General features: G+C 57.4%; 1 protein-coding gene across 3 annotated transcripts in view; it reads right to left on the reverse strand.

The window, feature by feature from the left end:
• Positions 1–22622, reverse strand: part of DSCAML1 (DS cell adhesion molecule like 1) — a 349852-nt gene that overhangs the window by 82701 nt on the left and 244529 nt on the right. For all 3 annotated transcript variants that reach the window (XM_045482964.1, XM_045482965.1, XM_045482966.1), the window contains 5 exons: positions 21809–21955; positions 15627–15905; positions 11763–12038; positions 9105–9401; positions 7149–7421 (listed from right to left, as the gene is read on the reverse strand). In XM_045482964.1, the coding sequence (XP_045338920.1) occupies positions 7149–7421; positions 9105–9401; positions 11763–12038; positions 15627–15905; positions 21809–21955 (1272 nt within the window). The remainder of the gene's footprint in view (positions 1–7148; positions 7422–9104; positions 9402–11762; positions 12039–15626; positions 15906–21808; positions 21956–22622) is intronic.

Consider the following 22622-nt stretch of genomic DNA (forward strand, 5'->3'; position numbering starts at 1 on the left):
GCCCCAGAACTGGCTCCTATGCACACTTGAACACGACCAAGGGGAGACAGGCTGCAGTGACGGGCTGCGGAGGAGGACGTGTGGACAAAGCAAGGCGCCGGGAGGTTCCGCCAAGGGAGGAGAGGGCCGAGGGGTTGTCCAGTCCGAAGGACTGTGCCCTGGGGATGGACGGTCAAGTGCTACCTTTCCACTGAGAACAGAACAAGTGGAGAGCAAAAGATTGAAGTCAGGCAGCGAGGTTTAGCTCAAGCAAGGGGAAGACTCTCTCTCAGTAAGAAGGGATTTGGATAATGGAACAAGTTACTAAGGCAGGTTAATTCATTAATTAACTAATTCATCTAATATTTATGAAATGCCTACTCTGTGAAGGCATTATTATGCTCTGTGTGGGCTGGGGAAAGTAGAAACATGCTTCAAATACAGATAGAGCCCCCAGGAGCTCATCGTTTGCTAAGGAAGGCAGGATATTTCCCTCAGTGATTATTGGACAAGCCCCACTGGAATATACAGATGCTGAACTCTGAGCAGCGAGACATATCATCTGGCTGGGTGACCGCAGCCTCACGGAAGAGGTGGCATTTGGACAGAGAGTTAAAGGACCCTCCTGCTGTCAAAAGGACATGGGGTGAGAGAGAGGGGAAAGGCTGAGCCATGGGGCAGAGGCCACCCGGGGGCTGTCATTCCCTTCTGGCCTTCGGGAACAACGTGGATGGTTACTGAGAGGCCAGTGGAGGAGACAGTGGCCAATATCCATCAGGGGAGGGGGCGGTTAGACATTCACACGCCCTGGCCAGAGATGTCCTGTGGGAGGCAGGTGACCAGACAACTCACCAGACAGAGATGGGGGGTGGGCTCCTGGCCCCCCTCCACCCTTTGCCCCTGCTGCAGGCCAACAGGACAGGTGCGATGGTGTGGTTGATACGTGTCCCCTTAGGAACCTTTCGGTGGAAGTGCTAGGGGCTAGAGCCGCTCACAATTTCTTGGCTCCAGGTGACTATTCCGATACCCCCATAACTGCAGGTGCAGGGGGAGGAAGAAGAAAGTCTAGGGATCCTGGCTCCTTCACGGGCTCGCCGACCACCAGGAGGGGCCCTGTGAGCGAGAGGCTCTGAGAAGCAGTGTGTGTGGGCCCTGTGATGGGTACGTGGGCAGCTGAGCTGACGTGGGGCTGCTTTCTGACCTGCGAGTCTGTAATGTCTCCCTCAGCGCTCAGAGGTGGGCATGAGCTAATCGAATGTGTGGGTGTCCATTTCTGCCTCTGGGAAAGCAAGCCTCAGCGATGGCGGGGGTGGGGGGTGGGGTGGGTGGTGACCACCTCTGTGGCAGCAATGATCAGAGACCTCTTGAGTGCTGACTGCGTGAAGGCCCCCCTCCTGGCCCTGAGCCCCAGCATATCCCCAGCACCCAGCCCGAACGTAGGCGACACAGACACCATGTGTCCCACGGTCCTGTCTCAGGAAAGCCCTGCTCTGGCCACAGTCATCTTTGGTAAGAGGGCGACGCTGCCCTGAGAGAGGCGGGGCCGGAGCAAGGTGCTACAGTGGCAAAGAGGCCAGAGGGCAGAGTGGCTGGGGAGGTACAGTGGTCATGGCAGGTCCAGGGGGTGTCCGGCCACCATAAAGCCTTTATGGCCGGCTGCTTAGGAGTGTTGCACAGACACGGGTGTGCTGACTACCGGCCCAGACCGTAAACACTCTATGGTGTCTCTCACCATCCATCTTTTTTTTTTTTAATTTTTAACGTTTATTCATTTTTGAGACAGAGAGAGACAGAGCATGAATGGGGGAAGGTCAGAGAGAGAGGGAGACACAGAATCTGAAACAGGCTCCAGGCTCCGAGCTGTCAGCACAGAGCCCGACGCGGGGCTCGAACTCACGGACCGTGAGATCGTGACCTGAGCCAAGTCGGCCGCCCAACCGACTGAGCCACCCAGGCGCCCCCTCATCATCCGTCTTTGAGACTGATCCTTCTTATTTACTGCACCTGTTCAGCAGAGAGCAGAAACCGGGGAAAGTTGGAGTGGGTGCCTCTGCGGCCCGGAGATGGGGAGAGAGCCATGCCTAGCAGCTGGGGGCCAGACTCTGCTTCCCGTGTAAGTGATCGGAGGCCAGTCACTTCCCCACCATCACCCTGCCTCTGCCCCTGGGCCGCAGTTTCTTCATGGGAAAAGTGGAGGAGTTGGGCCAAGTAATCTCTAAAGCCTCTATATTTTAGGAATAATAATAACTTTGCTTCCGTGTTTTTTGCCCCACAACCCTCTCTTCTCAGGAAGGCTCCTCTGACCACCCTATTTAAAATCGCAAACCACTCCCCCCTCCCTTTGGCACTCTCATCCGTGCTCCCTATTTGACACGGGGCATCTTTTACACACGTTATGCATTTTCCATTTGCCCGCCAGAATGGAAGCTCCCTGAGGGCAGGGATTTTTGTCTGTCTTGAGTATAGCTGTGTTCCTAGGATAGTGCCCAGAATCTAGAGGCAGCACAATAAATGTCACTGAATCAGTAGATGCTGTTTCCACATCACCATCATCACCCTGACCACTGTCATCATCTTGAGCTCTGTCCAGTGGAGGATGCTTGCTCCTATGTGCCAGGGCCCCTCTGCTGAGGAATAGGGCCACTGGCAGCAGCTTTCTTGATGCCCCCTTCTCCCAAGTGCCACTGGGCTACCTGTGGAACCTGCTCTGTCCCCTTCCTGTGGATGCTGGTGGGTTCCTTCCAAACCTCCACCTCTGCTGATAGCAGGCAAGTGGCTAGGTGACTGGCTCTTTCTTAAGCCCCACCCTATGATCACAGAAACCCCCAACCCATTCACGAAGGTAGAAGGGGCCCTCTTCCAAAGGCTCCAAACACGTGGCAGGCACTGGTTAGAGCAGCGGGGGGCAGGCTGAGTGTGGGCGGGGAGCAGGGGCATTTGGGAATGAGAGTATGTGGGTGTCCTTTCCTGTTAGCTCTCCACGGGGACCTGGTACTATCTTCTGGTCCCGGCCTTGCTTAGCATGGACAGAAAGCCCCTTATGCCCTTGTTTTCGTTCCAAAGGCCCTCAGAGGCTCAGATTTGGGGATGGAGATGTTCTCTCACTGAGCCAGAGCCAAGGAGCCCCAGTTGCAGCCTGCCTTCTTAGTTAATTAAACATTCAGCCCGCGTGCCCAGAGATGCTTTTATGCTACATTATTTTTCAGCTACAGGGGGCCCTAAAGACATCAAATCTAGGTTGGATCTATGTGCCCTCCTCTTAGCATCCTGCCAAGGATGTCTCTGGATGCCCAGAGACAAGCACTTGCCTTCCCTGCAGCTCTGCTCTCCCCCCGCCAGCCAGTGTCACAGGCACCAAATCCTCACTCTCTCCCCTCGGCCCTCCCACCTCGCTGGGCCAGGGTAGGCGGACTCGGGCAATATTTCATCTGGTTCCACTTACAGCCACCTTTCGTGGCTCAGGAATGATGCCTGACGGGAGGGTAGGGGCAGAGCAAACATTTGTGCACGTGTGGCTGCCAGCGTGCGTGCGTGCGTGTGTATGCGCCTGCAAGGGTGGACAGGTTAATGCATGTTAACCTAGGTGTGTGCACATTTGTTGCACGGACACGCGTACAGTATGGGCTAATAAGCACATGCGTGCACACGCGTGCACAAAGATGCCTGCACGTGTGTGTGCATGCGTGTCTGGTGTGTTATGCTCTCAGCCCAGCGTTTGAAAAATTCATCAGAATACAAGCAGTCCCAGAGGGAATGGTGTCAGCGGTTGCTTTTCCAGCTCATGGAGCAGCATGGGTTTTTGCCCCTTCCCCACAGAGAGAGCCCATGGCCCCACAGAGAGGCAGGGGGGCGGGAGCGACTTCCACTCCATCCCACGCATCCGGTGCCCTGTCCCACCTCCGCCTTGCCCTCGTCTACACTCCGGGTCTCTGCTCTGATCCTCTGAGCGGGATGCGTGTCCCAGCCGGGTCGCAGCAGCGGGCAGAGTGCCGCCTCTGGGCCTGTCCCTCCTCACCCAGACTCACGTCGTGGCGGTTCCACACCCAGGGCCACCGCCTCCACCTTCCTCCTCGAGTAGCTCTTGGAACAGCACATCAGCTAATCAAGCCGTGTGCTCCTAATCAGCTCTGATGGGTTCTTCTGCAAAAGTGCATTCTAATGAGGTGGGGGGAGGGAGCCAGGGGGTGGGAGGGTGAAGGGCCGGAGCTTTCAGAGTGGCAGGGGCCTGGGGTCCCGGAGCCCCTCACACAAATGCTGCTTCTTGGTCTGGAGAGAAAACAAGGGACGACACACCCCTCCTAGGGCTGGATTTTCAGACTGTGAGGGCGGGGAAGAGGGCATGTGTGCACATGTGTCCCTACTCTGTACACACACATGCCCTGTTTGACGAATGCCAGGCTTTGTGCTGGGTGTGGGGGACACACGTGCCTGGCGCATGGGCTCTGCCCTCTAGTATCTCTCTCTCTCTCTCTCTCTCTCTCTCTCTCTCTCTCTCTCTCACACACACACACACACACACACACAGACACTTTCCTCTTGTCGCTCAGCACAATCACAACAGGCCCAGAGAGTCGCTGAGACGGAATGCATCAGATTCAATTCATTAGGACTGATCGCTCCCTGAATGGGGTTGAATAATTGATGAGCAGAAGCAGCTTTCAGGATGCTCGGCGTACTCCGAGGCTCGCTGGAGCCCTGTTATTTTTTTTTTTTAAGCCAACAAACCCGGCCAAATGCTCACTGGTGCGGGCGGGCGAAGGGAGTGGAGCAAAGGTTAGATGTTTTAATATGTGATGTTTACAATGTAAACTCTCGGTCCACTGCGTGTAACGGAAATGGATACGGTCGCCCTGGATGCTGGGAGGGGGTAGGCAGGCTGTGCTGTATTCAGCGGCCACCAAGCTGGGGATGTGGCCTGGGGTGGGGGGTGGGGGGTGAGGCTCCCGCCAGCACGAGGCCCCAACCCGGGCAGAGGCATTAGGCTGAGGTGGGGCCGGGGTGCCCCTCAGTCTAGCTGGGGTGCAGCGGTAGGAGGCAGGGAGGCAGAAGGCCCATGCCGTCAAGGTCTCCTGTCACCTCCCCGGGCCTGAATTGGCCACAGCCCCATAGTTCCCGGGGCACAACGTGAGGCTTCCCGGCAAGCTACTCCAACCCAGGCTACTGTCTCCGTCGCAGTTGGGGACATGCTCACCGTCTGGCACTGTGACAGGTGGTGGGTTCACAAGGATGTATGCGACACGGTCCCTGTGCATTGACGAGCATGAGCCCGGTGACAAGGAGCAAGGGAGAGAGGTATTGACCACGCCTTTTGCTGCTACTGTTCGGTTTTCTGGCTGTCCACCAGACATTTCCACCCCGATTTGCCATCACCACCAATTCTGGAAGGGGTCACAACTTAATGTGTCTGTCTCCCCAGATTCTTCTTTCGCCCAGACTTCCCTCTTCCTGTCGACAAAGCCTTTATTCGATCTCGCTCCAGAAGTCTGGGACCCACTGCGGCCTGCCCCTGTGCCCGGGTCCCTCCTTAGGCCGGGACCCACCCCCCTGCCATTTCTTCCTGCCAATGGGCCCCGGGAGCCACACCAGCTTTCCTCTCCTGGTTCATGTGTCCCATGGGACACAGAGGGGGCCTCCCCTCCCTGCTGCCCTGGGGTGACACAGATGCCCAGGTGACAGGGGCTCTCAGCACCCTCAGGGACCTCCTCTCTCTTTCAGACTTCCTCTAGGGGTCCCAGAAGTCCTCTTTCTTTATTCCTGAGGTGGAGTGGGGCCAATGTTCCCTCCTCCCCGTCTGCCCTCCCCGCAGCTCTGGGTGAGAGCCCGGGGCCTGGAGTTACACAGGCCTGGGCAAAATTTTGGTTCCAGATGACAGTTTACGTACTTCTTGGCGCCCCTCGGCCTTTTCTGCCTTGGGAATTGGGGATAAGATGGTGCCTGCCTTAGACAAGTGGGCAGGGGTGGGGTTAAATGAAACAGAGCAAGGAGGGCATCCGGCCACAGTGACTGGGGTGCGGTGGGTCCCCCGCAGTGATAGCTGTCTTATTACGACCAAGATTGCCGTCTGGGGCTGGAGACCCGGATGGTGGCCCGGAGACCCTAGCGCTTCTCTCCTGCCTCCCACGTGGAGCCCCAGGTGACATCTCTGTGCTCCCAGAGCCTCAGGCTCTCCCAGTGCTCGAACCCACCTTGACCCTTAACCATTTCAGCCCATCACCAACTCTGTCCTCCCAGCCCAGCCGCCTGGCTTTTCCAGACCCCTCCACAGCCTGGCCTGGCAGGACCCACTTCCCTATCCTGTCCCCGAGCAACCAGGCCCCCCTGCTCCCACTCACTGCCCAGAAAGTCTCCAGGCCTGGGAGTTCCAAAGAACGTATCTGGGAGGGCGCTTCGTCCACACACCCACACGGCCCCAGAGCCAAGGGGACAGTCGTCAGTTACTCACACGTTCCTTCGTTTCCTTAGTTCGGTTCATCCGTTCCCTTAATCCACAGGCATTTACCGAACGGCCACCAGGCACCAGACACTGTGCTGAGTACCCTTGCATAAAACGTATCCCAACCGAGTGAGAAAGAAGGTCTTGGGCTGGAGAAGGTTTCCAAAGTCCCAGGCGGTGCTTCGTAGACCTCAAGCGGCGTTAGCAGGTGGAAGCTACCGGCCGGTCCCGTAAAAGCAGCCTGAGCTGGCCGAGCTGTGCCCCAGGAGGGAGTCAGGGCACCCACTATGTGTCCCCTCCGCCAGCGTCCTGCCGCTTCTGCTCTCCTGGCTCCTGCCTCTCGCCCCCTCTTGTTGGACTGAGTTCTCGCTGGCTCCCTGCTGACGTCATGTGGCTCCCCATCGCCCACCATCTCTGCCCAGGGCCTCTCGTCCAGACGGTGACCAGGCCCCTCTCTGTGTGTCACTGTCCCCCCCCCCGCCCCCGCCCCTCATGCCTCGTGGATCAGACCCGCATTGTCCTGTAGACTGCGGAGGGATCCTAGGTACACAGGTACTCCTGACCTTCTCTGTCTCCCTCCAGTCTTCCACGCTGCCCCTTTCTCCCAAACACCCGGCGGTCGGGACTCTCTCTTCCTCCACCTTCCACTGACTCAGGACTGCCTGAGCGCCCAGCCAGGGAGGCACCCACAGTCCTGGGTGACCAAGTGGTCTCTGGGTCTGGGGAGGGGGCCTACCTTTGACGGCCACGTGGACACTCTGGCTGATGGACAGCTGGGGCTGGATGAGAACGCTGCACAGGTACTCGCCCTCGTCCATGCCCTTCTGAACATCGGTCAGCTTCAGGGTCCCGTTCTCGAACACCACCTGGCGGTGATTGTCGGGCAGCAGTAGGGCGTCCTTATACCACTTGATGGAGTAGTAGGGGTAGCCGATGACCCTGCAGTTGATCAGGGTGTCCCGCCCGGCGACAGCTGTGATGTTCTTCATCGCCCGGATGCTGGGGGGGCCTGGGCAGGAGTCAGGAGGGACAGGGGGTGTGGTTAGCCAGGGACAGTCGGAAGCTGCCCTGGGACTCTCTTCTCAGTCGCTTGGCTCTGAAACTAGCGGGGGATGGAAATTCGGGGGGGAGGGAGGGGAGCCTTTACTGCAAGGCTCAAGGCAGAGGCTGGACCGGGGCGGGGGCAGTCTTGGTCCCTCCAGGACTCCCCGTTACTAGCTTCAAAGAGGTGCAGACAGACACGCTCCATTCGTGCCTGGGACCAGAATCCATCCCTCTGATGGGACGGGGTGTGTGAGCCAAGGGAAGCCTCGGCAGGAAGTGACCGGGACTCGGGAGGACGGGTCCTCATTTACAAGATTCAGATTTGGGGGTCCCAGTGGACATGTGGAGATTTGGCTATTTTCATTCAACTTGCTCATCATGGTCTGGAACCGAAAAGGATCTTGTATACGTTATATATTTAAAGGACAGTAGAAAGGTCTTCGTTGGATGAGCCGATGACTTTTTTCCAAACAGGTTAAGCGCATTTTGTGGGTCCCTGAGAAGGGGCCTTAAATGAGGGGCTCTGATCGCACTGACTGTGGGGAGGGGGTATCTTCAGCTGGGTTGCCAGGCAGGTGGCAATGTGGGAGTGGTAAAGAGGGCTCAGAGGCCACCAGGCAGGGTCAATGCTGGAGTGGGTACAAGAAACTCCAAGCTTCAGGTGCCTCCCGAGAAGACGAGGGACTGGACCAGGGGATCCCGGGACCCTGTAGCTCTAAGCCTTCCCATGTGAAGAAGGCAGGAGGGTGGCCAATGGGAGCCCACCTTTCTCATGTGGGGTTGGAGACCTGACACAGGTGAATTTAGTGGGAACTGCTGCTCCCCTTCCTGTGCCCACGGCAGCCACCCGTGCCCCTCCCTCCTCCTCCTCCTGTGCCCTTGGGTTAGGAGTCCCTGGAGGGGCCAGATGAGGACCGTCTCACCCACAGGGCTGCAAAGCTTCTGAGGGGGCCCTTGTCACCACAGTGACTTGGAGAGCTAAGATATGGGGATGATCATCTGAGGACTGCTTCCCCCACTCCTGGGGGTGTCTGCCACGGGGCACCCCCGCCCAGCCTGAGCCTCCCGCTCTTGATGGCTTGGGCCTCGGTGGGGAAGAGGGGACGGCAAACTGGGGGGAAGACAGTGTGCTTGCTCCCGGCTGCTTACGCCTCCTGCAGCATTCGAGGGCCGGCTCGGTGGGAGGACGCTGGGAGCACAGCTCTGATGGACACCCCCATCAAAGGTCAAGCCTGGCCCCACTGCCCCATCCTTGTCCTTGTCCTTACGAGGCCCTGGTAGGGCTGGTGGTTGCTATGGGGTGTGTCGTGTACCCGGGGCTAGAGAGTCTTGATGGGGAGGGTTGGGATAGGGGGCAGGTCCCACTGGAGGAGGAGAAGGGGGAGGAGGAGAGGACAAGAATGCAAAGGGTGGGGTGACCGTACCACACACACACACACACACACACACACACACACACACACACACACACACAAGGATGATGGGGTTGTGGAGGGCAGGGAAGAGGGGAGAAAGAGAGGAGAGAGACCTCTACTAAAATCAAAATGACAGTTAATAATAAGTACTAATCACCACAAGAATGATGGTAACCACAGAGATGGCAAAGGAACTCAAAAGCCTATTCTGATATTTAAATGTAGACAGGCACCTCTTACGTTTATTCGCGCCTGATATTCAGCACTGCCCACCGAGTTCCGCGCCGTGCACCGGTATACGCCCCCGTCGCGGATCTGGGGGCCCGTGACGTTCATGTGGCTGATGGTGGTGCCGTCGGACATGGTGTGCTGGTTGGTGCGGTGGCTCCCGTCCCGCACGATGGGCTCGTCGTCCAGCGCCCAGGTGACGGTGGGGGGCGGGGCGCCCTTGGCTGCACACATCAGCGAGAACTGCTCCCCGGGGTTGACCACCTTCTCACTGAAGGACGAGACAATGCGGGGCGTGCCGTCTGCAGGGAGAGAGGACCCCCCCCCTGAGGGTCACGGAGCCACAGAGAGACCGCCAGCCAGGCCACCCCACCCTGGCAGAAGGGGAGGAGACAAAGCGGATGCTGATCACAATGATCACGACAGAGCTCCCATGGACATCGACTCATGTGCTATCCACACGGCCCTGTGACGCGCCCATTACTACCGCCCACGATTCAGGACTCCTGGATTGGAATCCTCCTGCAGCCACTCGTGAGCTCTGTGTCTTTGGGGAAGCTGCTCAACTTCTCTGAATCTGTGGAGGATGGAGATGTTGGGGACAGCCACTCTACCCTCCTCATACTGATGCTGGGAGGTCGAAATGGACGACTGCGTTAAAGATGCTTTGCAGGGCGCTTTTGTAAGCGCTCAGTGAATGTCAGCTCCTGTCGCCTTTTCTTTTTCTGCCTCTCGCCTCCCTGCGTTAGTAAAGACGACGGGGCTCGAGAACCCCGTGTGGAACCAGGACCTGACTGGGCCAGACCCGCAGAGTCTGATTCCAGCCCTCATCCCAGCAGGTGGGAGCTGGGGTGCTGTGGTCCTGTTAGCAAAGAGCCTGAAGTTTGAGGCTTAGCTGCTGCCCAGAGGCACTGGTGCATGTGTGTGGCTGGAACTTAAGTCTCGGCTAGCTCAGTAACCCTGGACAGGACAATCAACCCTGCCGCCCTACCTTCCTCCATGGAACAGGAGGCACGTAATTCCTGACCCTGGCCATCCTTCCACACAGGGTCGTTGTAAAGGATTAAAGTATGTGTTATGCACTTTAGCAAGTAAAAACCGAAACAAACATTTAGAAAAAGGTAAGGCAAATGTAACATGGTGTTTTACAGCCCACCCACATTTCACACTAAGATGCTGACGTTAATCTGGTCCGCCAGTCCCCAGCTCCATTTCCGGGGGAGACTCTCGCCTAAAATACAGAAAGAGCCTGGCGCCTGGCAGAGCCTGGGACTGCGCACTAGGGGTCACAGCCGTCGCAACACCCACCCCCACCCCCACCCCGCCACTTCCTTTCCTGAACTCTCTCCCTTTCTGGCTGCCCCTCCCTTCCCACTCTCTGCCTTTCCCACCAGCCTCATTTCCCACATCCCTACTCCGGACCGGCCAGCAACGGCTGTCCTCTAAGAAAACGCGCGGTGTGGGGAGTCAGTTAGTCAGGGAGTCCCCAGAGATGTAAGGGGCCCATCTTGAACTGCTCTGTGCCTGCCTTCTGTGCTTCCTTGTGAGGAAGAGAGGCCAGGATCTGGCTGGACAAGAAGAGGCAGGGGCTGAGGGAGGGCGGCACTTTACTGGGCACTGTCCTAGGGTGAGGGATAAGGGGATGCCTAGTCCCACGGCTAGGAATGAGGACCCACAGGCTGTGACAGGTAGACCTGTGGGGCTTGCCTGGGTTTGGTGCCTTTGTTACTACATTGAAAAATCCTTGGAAGCAATAGGATTGAGGGTTTTTTGTTGTTGTTGTTGTTGCTTCTGTAGCAACAAAGGAGCCGGGAAACCACTAAATTTATTGGTAAGGATAGGGTCTCTGCTAACCCCCACTGTATCTTTCTTCTTTGTGCAGATAAGAAAAAGATGCCTCCTCTGTGTGGTCACAGCCTGGTGCCAGGGCTCACGGCTTGGCAAGTGGGATTCAAGCTGGATTTCAGTCCTTACTCTTGGTCCGGCCCTCTTGGTTGGGCGCTTTGTGCAGTGAACAACCTGGACAACCATACATATGTGCCAGGTGAGGAACCCTGGGTGGTAGTAAGTAGCTTTACAGGGAGAGAGAAGCAAGTGAAAACCCAGGTCTGGATAAGAAACAGAGCCTGCTGTGAAGAGGCCTCGGTCATGGAGAGGATTCAAAAACCCATGAGGCTGGCAAGAAAGGCAGAGAATGAGGAGAGAAGGACAGCTAGAAAAAGAGGGCTCAAGGAAGAAGGCAGAGGAGGGGCCAAAGGCAGTGACTCCTGGGGGGCAGTCCCGGGGCCTTGGTGAGACTGAAAGCCTTTGAGATCCTAAAGAACGCTCCTTTAATAGTAAGATTCTGGTGATTTCGGAGGGCAGGGGCAAGACGGCCCAGTGGTTAAGAGACTTGAGTTCAGATCCCAACTCTTGACTCTTGGCAGAGCTGAATGACCTCGGGCAAATGACTGAAGCCTCAGTTTCCTCAGCTATAAACATAGGGAACTTAAAAAAAAAAAAAGCATCTCCCCACAGGGCCCGTGGGAGGAGGAACTAAGCCAGGCACCCGTCTGGACGGATGTCTGCTATCAGGAGGGGAGGGAGGCAGCCTGGGGCAGGGCACCTCCCGGCCAGGCCCCGGGGGTCCTGAACCCACCCCTGTGCTGGCTGCCCCAGCTCACCCTCCAGCACAATGATGGCGAAGTCCTGTGCGGTCTGGGCCTTGCGGGTGGCGAAGCACTGGTAGGCCCCGGAGTGGCTCTTCTGGGCCGAGGTGATGAGCAGGGTCTCGTTGCTGAGCCCGCGGATGGAGACGGCCTCGTCGGGCAGCACCAGCTCAGTGTTGCGGTACCAGCGGATGGTGAACTCCGGGGAGCCCAGCAGGGCACAGGACAGGATGACCGTGCTGCCAATGCCGGTCTTCAGCTTCTTTGGTGTCAGGGTCACGTGAAGGGGGTCTGGGCCAAGCCAGCAGGGGAGGGGTGAGGGGGAAAGGTGGGGGGAGGAAAAGAAAAGAGAAAGGGCTTACCGTGGAGCAGTGTGGCTGGGGGTGGGCTGGGGGAGGCCCTGGTTCTGTCTCCAGACTCCTGGTGAGGGGGACCAGGCCGAGTGAATTCCCTCTCTAGACCTCAGTTTACCCGTCTGTCAAATGTCAGCGTCAGGCCGGGAGATTGCTGTGTACCTCTTGTGATGACGGCCTGCACCTTCTCGATGTGCGCGTCGGTGGGGGGGGGGGGGGGGCCGGGGAGCACCCTTCAGCTCATAAGGAGGACGGGAGATTGGCTGGCTCGTCATCTCCCCTGACCCCCACCCCAGAAACCAGGGAGGCCCCCGGGGCCCTGCCACCTGTCTCTCACACCCACACGGGTAACCAATTTACACGCACCAGGACTCTGCTCTTCACCCCCACCTCCCCTGCCCTGCCGCAGGCCCCCAGCTCCCAGCCGGCAACCATCCTCCTCCCTCCCTGCGTCCCTCCATCCGTTCTCTGAGCTGTGGCTGGCCACTGCCCCGCTTGGAATGGCCATGGTGCCCAACAACTCCGTGCGGCATTCAAGGCCACCGGGGCCCCTGAGGACCTGCCCCCCCTTCTCAGCTCCACACTCCTCGAGCAGCAGTGCCCTGTCTGGGCACCCTGGGCGATTTCTTGCCCCAGAGCCTCCACCTAGAGCATTCTTTGTCCCCTTTGCCTAAGGCCTACTCATCCTTCACACTGTGCTCAGGACATCTCTGCCAGGAAGACTTCCTAGATACCACTCCCGTCCCAGGCTGGGTCAGGACCCCTCTTCTGGGCCTCCCTGTGTGTAACTAGGACCACACGAAGCACGTGGTCTCTTAATCACTTCTCTGTGTCTGTCTCTCCCTCTGGGTGGGGAGCACTTGAGAGCAGAACAACGTCTGTCACCTTCCATCTCTGCCCCAGGCTGGCCTCTCTCCCCAGATCCCCGTGGGCTTGGGGTTCTCTATAGGAGAACCCTATACAGGACCCCCGTGATGTAGCCTGGAGGATAGGGGACTCCAGCCTGGCTGGGCGGGGTGTAGTCAAAGCGCACAGGAGTCTGCTCACGCTGAATTCTCCCGCTCTCCCCGAGTCCCCGCCCTGGAACCGCCAGCGCACACGAGGCAGGTAGCATCCCATGCGTCCCAGTCCCCAGCTGGGGCTCCCGCCTTGCTGCCCTGCACACTTGGAGACAAGATGGGCAGAGGCTTGGGGGGCAGAATGGGTGTGTGTGTGTGTGTGAAAAGCATGCTTTCCTGTCTATGGCCCCGGCAGAGAGGGGCAGTCAGAGAGGACGGAAGGCAGAGAAAAGTTATGTCACTTTCCCTTGAACCTGGCTGTCCAGCTGAGCCCAGTGTGGGAGGAAGATGGGCAGCTGAGTGTCAGAGGGGGAATGAGTCGCACCTACATGTACAAGCCAGCTGGGGTGTGCCCATGGCTGGGGGCGGCCACTCGTACGTCCGGGCGCGTGTGCCCGGATGTGAGCATGCTGACGAGTAGCATGGGTGCCTGTGTGCTGTGTATGGGTACGGTATACGTGGGCATGTACGTACGGAGAAACGGGCATGTGAACTTTCAACCCACCTGCCTGAACGTGTGTGGACATGTGCGTGTGTCTACGTGTGTATGTGAGTATCTGCAAGCCTATGTGTCCTGAGGCGGGACATTACCCAGAGTCAGGCTTGCTAATTTTCCGAGGACTCAGGGGTGTGCCGCCCTCCTGACCTGTGCCCTGAGACAGCGTGTGTGTATGTCTGTGAGCATGAGATGAGAGAGAGAGACAGAGAGAGAGAGAGAGAGACAGAGTGTGTGTGTGTGTGTGTGTGTGTGGCAGGAGGGTGGGGAGCAGGAGGGAAGGCATATTGAATGATTTGGGACAGTACTTAGGGCAAGGAGTGGGGTATCAGCCCTGGTCCCTCCCCCTGTCTGCCCTGCTGGCTGGGGCGCGTTAGCACGTGAGGAGCCCCCGTCCCCTGAAACGGGGCTCTAACCCAAGCATCTGCATCATGCACCGTCACTCCCACAGTGTTTCCTGAGGCTCCTACTCTTCCCGCTTCACATGTGTTCACATGTGGGGGGACTTCTTCCCAGCACTGCATGCAGATGATAAACGTACCCCGACTGTCAAGATGCCCTCGTCTATGGGAAGGAGACGGGGTCACATCTGGGCTGAGGACGACAGGAGACCAGGCCCGGGAGGCCAGCCCGGCGGGGAGGACATCCGGGGGTCTGCAGACCTGCAGCTCTATGCTCTTGACATGGGTGGGGGTGGGGGTGGGGGTGGGGGTGGGGCGGGAGGGCTTCCCTGCTCAATCTTTATGACGGAGGGAACTTCTCTGCAGGATGGGAGCTGGATCCTCTCTGGACGGCCTCCTCCCACTGCCCAGGTTGAGTGACCCTCACGATGCCGTTCAGTACAACATTCAGGGCCTCAGGCTGTGTTGTTGCTCTGCCGGAGTGAGATTCCCCAAGGGTCTCCAAATCCCAGGCAACCTACTGCCCACGCCCTTCCTGCAGCCCAGACAGCAGGCAACTCAGAGAGTCGGCCTCTGGATTCCAGGGCTGGAAGGGGTCTCTCCACTTTGCCGACGGGGAGCCCCAGGCCAGGTCACACGAGGCGGGGGTGGGGAGGGGTTCTCTGGCACCGGCCCCTCTGCCCACCTGGGGGCTCAGCAGCAGCAGGGGTCTGCTAAGGCTTTCCACTCTCCCCAGGGGCTCGCTGGACCCCAGGAGGCCCGGGGATCTGGGATGGGGGAAGGAACAGGCAGGACCAGAGCCGATGCCCCGCTGGTAGGTCCTGGGAAAGTTGCCTTGGTCAGTTATGCCTGTGTCTGATCTGATTGATCAGTGCCCCGCTCAATTATTGCTAAATATTCTGAATATTGTCTCTGATGGGATACATACATCCTCTCTACTGGATTAACATCAGCACTGTTTAGACTAGTTCAGATACTCCCTTCTCCCAACAGGCCAGGAAGTGCTGTGAGCTCACTACGGTCACTGTCACCCTCATGGCTCCTTCTTACCCTCGTGACCTCAGGAGGCAGGAAGCTCCCGGGATCATTATCCCATTTTGCGGAAGAGGACACGGGTGGTGATCACCGTTATGTGATTTGCCCAAAGTCGGTTACTCTCTGATAAAACCAGAACCAGGGGCGCCTGGGTGGCTCAGTCGATTGAGTGTCTGACTTCGGCTCGGGTCATGATCTCATGGTTCGTGAGTTCGAGCCCCATGTCAAGCTCTGTGCTGACAGCTCAGAGCCTGGAGCCTGCTTCTGTGTGTGTCTCTCTCTCAGCACCTCCCCCCACCCCCCACTCATGCTCTGTCTGTCTCTCTCAAAAATAAATAAACATTAAAAAAAATTAATACCAGAGCCAAAAGCAGACCTTCCGATTTCAAGCCCAGAGTTTTCTGGGATGTGAAACTGTCTTCCCAAACCAGGGGATTATCCCCTGGGGCCGGTCAGAGGCAGGTGCGGTCCCTCCCTGTCACACTGCAGTGCTCTCAAAGGTTACTGGGGCTGGAACAGGGGCTTCTCCCACTCACCAATGACTGTGAGGGTGCCTGTGGCTTCTGCTGAGCCAAAGGTGTTGGTGACCTCACAAATGTAGGTGCCGCTGTCCTCAGTCCGCAGGTCACTGATGGTCAACCCTGTGATGCGTTTGGTCCAGCGGCTGTCGGCCGGGAGGGGGCGGCCGTCCTTGAGCCAGCGGATGGCAGGGATGGGGTAGCCGGAGGCCGTGCAGGGCAGCTCCACGGTGTGACCGGCCCACACTTCCTGGGAATGGAAGCCGTCCAGGATGGTGGGGATCGACTCGGCAGGGTCTGGAAGGCAGAGAGCATCAGTGGCCCTGGCGTGGCCTGAACAGGATGAATTGGGGGTGGGGGTGGGGAGGCTAGCCCCCAAACAGGCACCTGCTACCTCTGGATCGCCCAGTGCGGACAAGACCTCCTGATGTCCCCTGGGCCTCGGACTCTGGCCCAAGCTCTCCTACTCGGGCCGGACATAGGTCCTGAGAATCATGACTGGAAGCAGGGGCTTGTGGGGGAAGAGGCTGGGGAGGGCAGACTAGGCTAGAGTGACAGACAGACAGATGGAACAACGGAAACAGCGAGAGGTGCAGAGAAGGAGAGGGTGTGTGTGAGAGCTCCCTTCACAGAAACAGTGCCTGGAGTCTGGCCCAGACCCAGGAGCAGTCATACATACCCTGTGACACGAGAATCAGGACTTCTCGAATTTGCGATTCTTGTGAAGTCTTGCTCTGGGCCTCAGACTGGACTGGGGGGTGCCCTTCAGGGATGCGGGGACAATCTGCCCTGTCCTGTCTCCTCCCACCCGCAATCCTGGCAAACTCAGAGAGGGCCGTGCATTTCCATCTGCACCCAGAAGGATCCAGAAGTTAAGCCTTCTGCAAACCACACCTGCCACCCCAAACGATTCTCTATTTTCCATTCCCATACCAAGAGAAACCAGTGGCTGCCGGACCCGTGGCCCGGAACCGCAGAAGACCCGGGCCCCTGGCTGGCAGGGTTCTGTGTGTGATGCCGTGACATTTCTGAGTGGTGATCTGGCTGCTCACAGCCTCGTTCTTACCCTCAGAGGCGCCTCCCCGAGTTTTCTGCCTTGGGGGACCTCCTCCTGCTATAAAACCTGCATAGGCTCCCCTCTACCTCCACGATACAACTCACACTTCTTATCTTGAGTGAGGCCTGCTATGATGTGGGGTCCGGTCCCGGCCAGGTCCCTGGCCTAGGCTGCCCTCACCTACCTCCTCGTGGCAGTGGTTTCCCACTGGTGTCATGCTGTGTCCCCACACTTCCCCCCGCCCCGGATGCCCAGCCTCCCGCTCTGCTCGGCCGATGCCTCTTCATCTTTCACAAACCAGCTTCCGTGTCGCCCCTTCTGGATGCCCTCCTCCCCCCGCCACTCTCACTGCGTCCCCATAGACTTTCTTCCTCTTTTATTTTCAAACAACCTTTTCTTGTTGTAATGAAAGGGCGAAAAAATGTAACACACGCACACGGCAAAACTTCAGAAAGTAGAGAGAGGCATGAGGGCATGAGTGTGAGAGGGAGGCTCCCTCGCCCCTGCCCTCAGCCACCTCATCTCCCTCCCCAGAGGCCCCCACTGTTGCCGCTTTGCCCGTGGCCCTTTGCAACAGCGGTTAGCACCGGGCCACGTATCTGTCTTCTGCAGGAGACCGCCAGCATCTTGAGACAGTGGTGATCCATTGTATCTCCCGTGCCTGCAGAGAGCAGGGCCGTGGCTGTTGAACCACGGACGTCGGGAAGAGGACGAATGGGGGCACTCGGGCACAGGGCGGGCCAGTGGGCTGATTTGCCAGCTTGCAGAGTTTTTATAGGCTCGTAGACTAGGAGAGCTGGCTTAGCAGTCTTGGAGACCACAGACAGGGGAGGACCCTGAGACCAGAGAGGCGCGGTGACCTATCCAGGATCACACTGCAGAGCCTAGATCACCGGCCATGGTCTCCCTGACCCTTGCTGAGAAAATGGAGCCCGAGATGGAATAATCTAATATGGACTTTTGCTCCAGAGCGAACGGTGAGAGCGGCAGACGCCCCCCCGGCCCCTCCTTGACTGATGGCAAATTTCTCCCGTCATCGGCGCATCTCCCTTAGAGAAGGGTTGGGCTAGGAATGCTCTCTAGGGGAAAGACTTTCTCGAAGACTCTCTACTCCCTCCCTACCGTTCGTAGCTCTTCCAAGGGAGCCTGGGCTGAGGATCAGGACAGCGCAGTGCCGGTGTGGGTCACGGATAAACTGTGTGACCGTGGGTGAGTCCTGTTGTGTCCCAGCGCCAAAGAGCTTGGCCGAGCGAAACCACTATGCAGATGTGCCCGGCAATTACTGTTTGGCACCCGCCCTCCCTCCCCACCAGCGTCTGCGGCCTCTTCCCCACACAACCCTGTGGGAACGGTCGGGATAAACAAACCCGGTGCCAGGCAAGAATTACTCAATGTGACACTTAATTGATGCAAAATACACAAATTCCGTGGCACAGCGCAGAATTTACAAGCGGAGGGGCCGACGGGGCGGTGGAGGAAGGGGCGGGGGGGAGGGAATTAATCACCGAGTCTCAGGCGTGAAATTAAATTCTGAGGGAAAGAAACCTCTTTCATTACTCCGGAGCAGAAGTAAAATGCTGCGGCGTGTACGGGCGACAGCCCGGGGGGATCGGGCGCTGCCAGGGCTGGTGCGGGGCTGGGGGAGACAGATGGCTGGGCCCCGAGAAATCTCTGGGGGCGTGCCGGGGCTGGAGGGCTGGGGGCGCCCCGGGGAGGCTCTGGGACCTCCCCCCGGTCGGACGAGCAGCGCTGCCCTGGAGAGGCACCCTGAACACGGCTTCTGCAACCTGACTTCGCACTCCCCGAGCTGGGGCGCCCTGGGCTAGTCCGCCAGCCTCTCTGGTCACTGGTTTCCTCTTTATAAATGCAGATAATGTCTATTCCACGGAGTTAATGCTCGCGGAAGCTCCTGGTAAACGCTAAACAAGCACGTACATGCATAGAATGGTTGTTTCGGGGGTGCGTTATAGGGGGCTCGGGCTACTCTTGTCACTGCCTCCTTCACCTTGGACAATACAGAAAAATGGCTCTCCTCCCCTTCCCCAACACAGGCACTTTGGAAGGGAGGAGGAATACTAACGCAGCGACAAAAGGCCACTGCCAAAACACAGCGCTCCCTGCGGGGCAGAGCCCAGACTAAGCCTTTTCCATCTGGTATCTATTCCTCCCAGCAACCCCCGGGGGCGGGGTATGTTTGGTCGCTCCCATTTTACAGATGAGGAAGCTGAGGTTTGAGACGTCCCTTCGTTTGGGCCAACTTGCACGTGGTGAGGCTAAGCCTAAACCTTGGGCTGGATTCAGAGTCCTTCCTTCCCGCCCTCTGTATCCAGCTCTGCGAGGACCGAAGGGTATGGTGGAGGCCCTCGTCCGATGACCATCAGAGACACTCTGCCACGTGGGTCCTTCTGCTCCTTCCTCTCGCCTTAGGGCCTGGGCAGACAGGGGCAGCCGTCCCTTGGGGTGCGCGGGCTCAGACCCCCTTCCCCCCGGCCCCGGTGCCACCTCTCCATCTGCTGACCCGGAGCTTCTGGCTAGAGAGGGGCTGCACCCTGCCCAGCCACCAGCCGGGGAGCCCTCGGGGGTGCGGGCCACTACAGAGTGAACCGTCTCAGCGGAAACCACGGCCAGCCTCTCTTGTTCAGGACTGACGGAGCCCCGCCTCAAGCCGGAGAGGATCTGCGGTGTGTGGGGCCGGAGGCTGAGGCCCCGAGCTCCCCGACGTGCCCCCCTCGCACCCCCTCTGCACCGCCTTGCTCCCCTATCACTTGCGTTTTTGCCGAGACAAGCAGCTTGCAGATGGCCTTGTCACATCACATCACATCAGGGCCGTGTCACCGGCGGGGCCCCTTCCCCTTGGCTCCCTCCGCTTCCTTCCCTCCAGGCCCCTCCTGCTTCTCTCAGATCTCGTTCACTCTTGACTTCCCCACCGCCTTTGTCTCTCTGCGTAGGTTTTCTTCCGTTTTCTCCCTGTCCCGGGTCTACTCTGTGCCTGTGCCTCTCCCCTCGTCTGGCCGGGGGCCTCTCGATCTTTACTCCCGGGTCTCTTCGTCTCTGGTGCGTCTCTTATTCTCTTCCTACCTCCCCCGCTTCTCCTCACCGCCGGTGGGGAATGGAGACCAGAAGGAGAACGGCTGGCATAACCTCCAGTCTAAAGAGTGTCTTTTTTGAGAGACACCTGCCCACGCCCCCCCCCCCCCCCAGAAGTGGAGGTGAGATTGGCAGGATGAAGGGGCCAAGTATGTGTGCTGGAGAAAGAAGCCGGCCTGCAGGAGGGGGATGTCTGCACTGTGCCCACGTTTTATGAGAAGCATGCAGATGAGATGCAAAACAGCATATAGACAAGTCCCCATAATTTGGAAGGGAAGCACTCCAACACATTTGGGAGCTGGGCTGCAGAGTCTGAAGTCCAGCCACGAAGATAGGGCCTCTTGGTACGGTCCCCTTGCCTTCCCGCATGACAGTTTCCCCTGGCATTGGTTAATTCCACAAATATTTACTTAGCACCTACTATGTGCCAGGCATAGGCCCAGGTGCTGGAGACACAGAGGAGAATCGGAGAGCCCCACCCCTGCCCTGCTGGCTCCCACTCTCCTGTTCTTGCCTCCAAACGTGCCGGGCAAATGAGAGAGGGGTCTGGGCTAGAGTTCATCTGGGTCCTCACCAAACCCCAGAAGGTCAGAGTCAGACAGAAGCAGAGTGGTCACCTGGTCAAGCTACTTCTCTGGGGTCCCCGAGAGGTCACGTGATTGGGTGGGCCTAGCCTCCAACACCACTGCTCCATCCGTTCACCCTCCCTCCAAAAGCCACTCCAATCCCACCTCCTCGAACAGCAGAGACGTTCAAATTGCAGGTCACAAACCGCGAGGAACTTGTGAGATCCATTTGGTAAGTTGCGACCAGCATTTAAGTAAATCAAAATTGGACAGCATCGAATAGAAAATATCAGGGTGCATTTAAATGCACGTGGTAGGAAACACCAGAGTGCATGGCACAGGTTAGGATAAAAATGTCTATCTGTAGATCGCAGTCCAAAGAGTTTGAAAAAGTACGGTTCCAGAAAGGCACTGTTCCTTGAGGGGTACCACGTGCCCTCCTTTACTCTGTGACTGGGGCATGAATGGGGTGTTCAACTGACCCTTCCCATGGGGGTGTCCACACTCTGGATGCAGAGTGTGAGTCCTGGCTTTGCCTCCCACTGGTTAAACAGTTGGGGCAAGTCGCTTGGCTTCCCTGAGATCTGGTTTTCTCACCTGTAAAACACATCAGTGTATACCCCACAAGGCTATCACGGTGCCTAAAGGATAGCAGAGGAATGAGATCTCTGGCATGCAGGGGACTTAATAGCCGTTAGCTTCCATCCCTCCTAAAAGGTGATAATAATCATTCCTGGGGTGCCTGGGTGGCTCAGTCGGTTAGGTCTCCGACTTCGGCTCATGTCATGATCTCATGGGTTGTGAGTTCAAGCCCCGCATCGGGCTCTGTGCCGAGGGCTCAGAGCCTGGAGCCTGCTTCAAGATTCTGTGTCTCTCTGTCTGCCCCTCCCTGCTCACACTCCGTCTGTGTCTCTCAAAAAAAATAAAATAAACATTAAATTTTTTTTAAAGTGATGATCATTCCAGAATAAGCATCCTTTATTTAATTTACAAATAGTTTTGCTTCTGAACTCTATTCTGCCTACTTTTAAGCTATAACAAAAGAGACACATGCACTCATAAATAGGTCAAATAGAATCTTAAAATATATTTAGAGACACGAAGGAAAAAAAACTTCCCCTATCTGATCTAATTTCACCTAATCGTTAACTATGTTTGAGCATCAGGTTCTATTTAGGAGCTTCCTGGCAGCAAGGGCAAAAAAAGGAAACAGAAGATGGATTCCATTAACCCTCATTATCTGATAAATGACAACACATCAGTTCTTCAGGCGAGCTCGCTTCCTTAGGTACAGACTCTGAAGTTCTGACATGAAGGGCCCTCCACACCAAGCTGGACGACTTCTGCCCCAGGAGGTCCTATGTTTGTGTTCCTTCAGCTCCTTCTCCGAGGCTCCCGACTGCCTAGATACACAGCAGCCTTCCCTGTCCCTGGTGCGGACGTGCCCACCCCACGGCTGGGCTGGCGCCCGCTGCAACCCCCTCACCTACCTGTCACAGAGAGGCGGGCCCCATTGCTCTGCCGGGTCTCCCCGCTATATTTGTGCTTGGTGATGCAGCGGTAGGTGGAGAGGGCGTCCTCTTTCTGCACATCCGAGATGTACAGCCCGCCGTGGTGAGTAATAAAAAACCTGTTTTCTGGAGACAGAATCAAGATATAATCCATTACTCCCTTGGCTGGGCACACCACCAGAAGCAACTCAGGCCGGCGGCCGGCCTTTCTCCCAGAACCGTTATTCCTTTCAGTGTTAGATGCTTCAGAGTTTTATAGAAGTATAGCAGGCGTTAGGGTCAGACCGAGACCTGGGTTCCAAACTGACTTGTCCACTTAGCAGCTGTGTGATCTCGGAAAACTTACTTAACTTCTCTGAGCCCTATCTGCACAACGGGGTGCAAATAACACCTCGCGGGGTGGATATAAGGATTAAAACTAATAATAAAGTGGCACATAGCCAGTGGGGGCCAGTGTCACCCAGTGAATGTCAGTCCTCATCTCTCGATTTCAATCGTATATTCACTCATCAAACAGTTACGGAGGCCAAGCTCTGCCGGGAGCGGGGATACAGAGATCCAGATACACAGTACGAATTCAACACACAGTTCTCGAACGCTCGTTTTGTGCAAGGTGCAGGTGCAGGCACTGTGCTTTGCTTTTCCGGGTCCTACTGTCAGGACTCGGCAGGGCAGCCAGAAGGACAGGCAGTAAGACACCCATTTTGCTGATGGTGACATATGACTCCACTTAGAGATGGAATGGGTTTCCAAGGTCCCGGGGCAGACCTTGAATTTGAGCTAGTGAGCGCTG

Source organism: Leopardus geoffroyi, chromosome D1 (assembly GCF_018350155.1).
Source record: "Leopardus geoffroyi isolate Oge1 chromosome D1, O.geoffroyi_Oge1_pat1.0, whole genome shotgun sequence".
NCBI lineage: Eukaryota > Metazoa > Chordata > Mammalia > Carnivora > Felidae > Leopardus > Leopardus geoffroyi.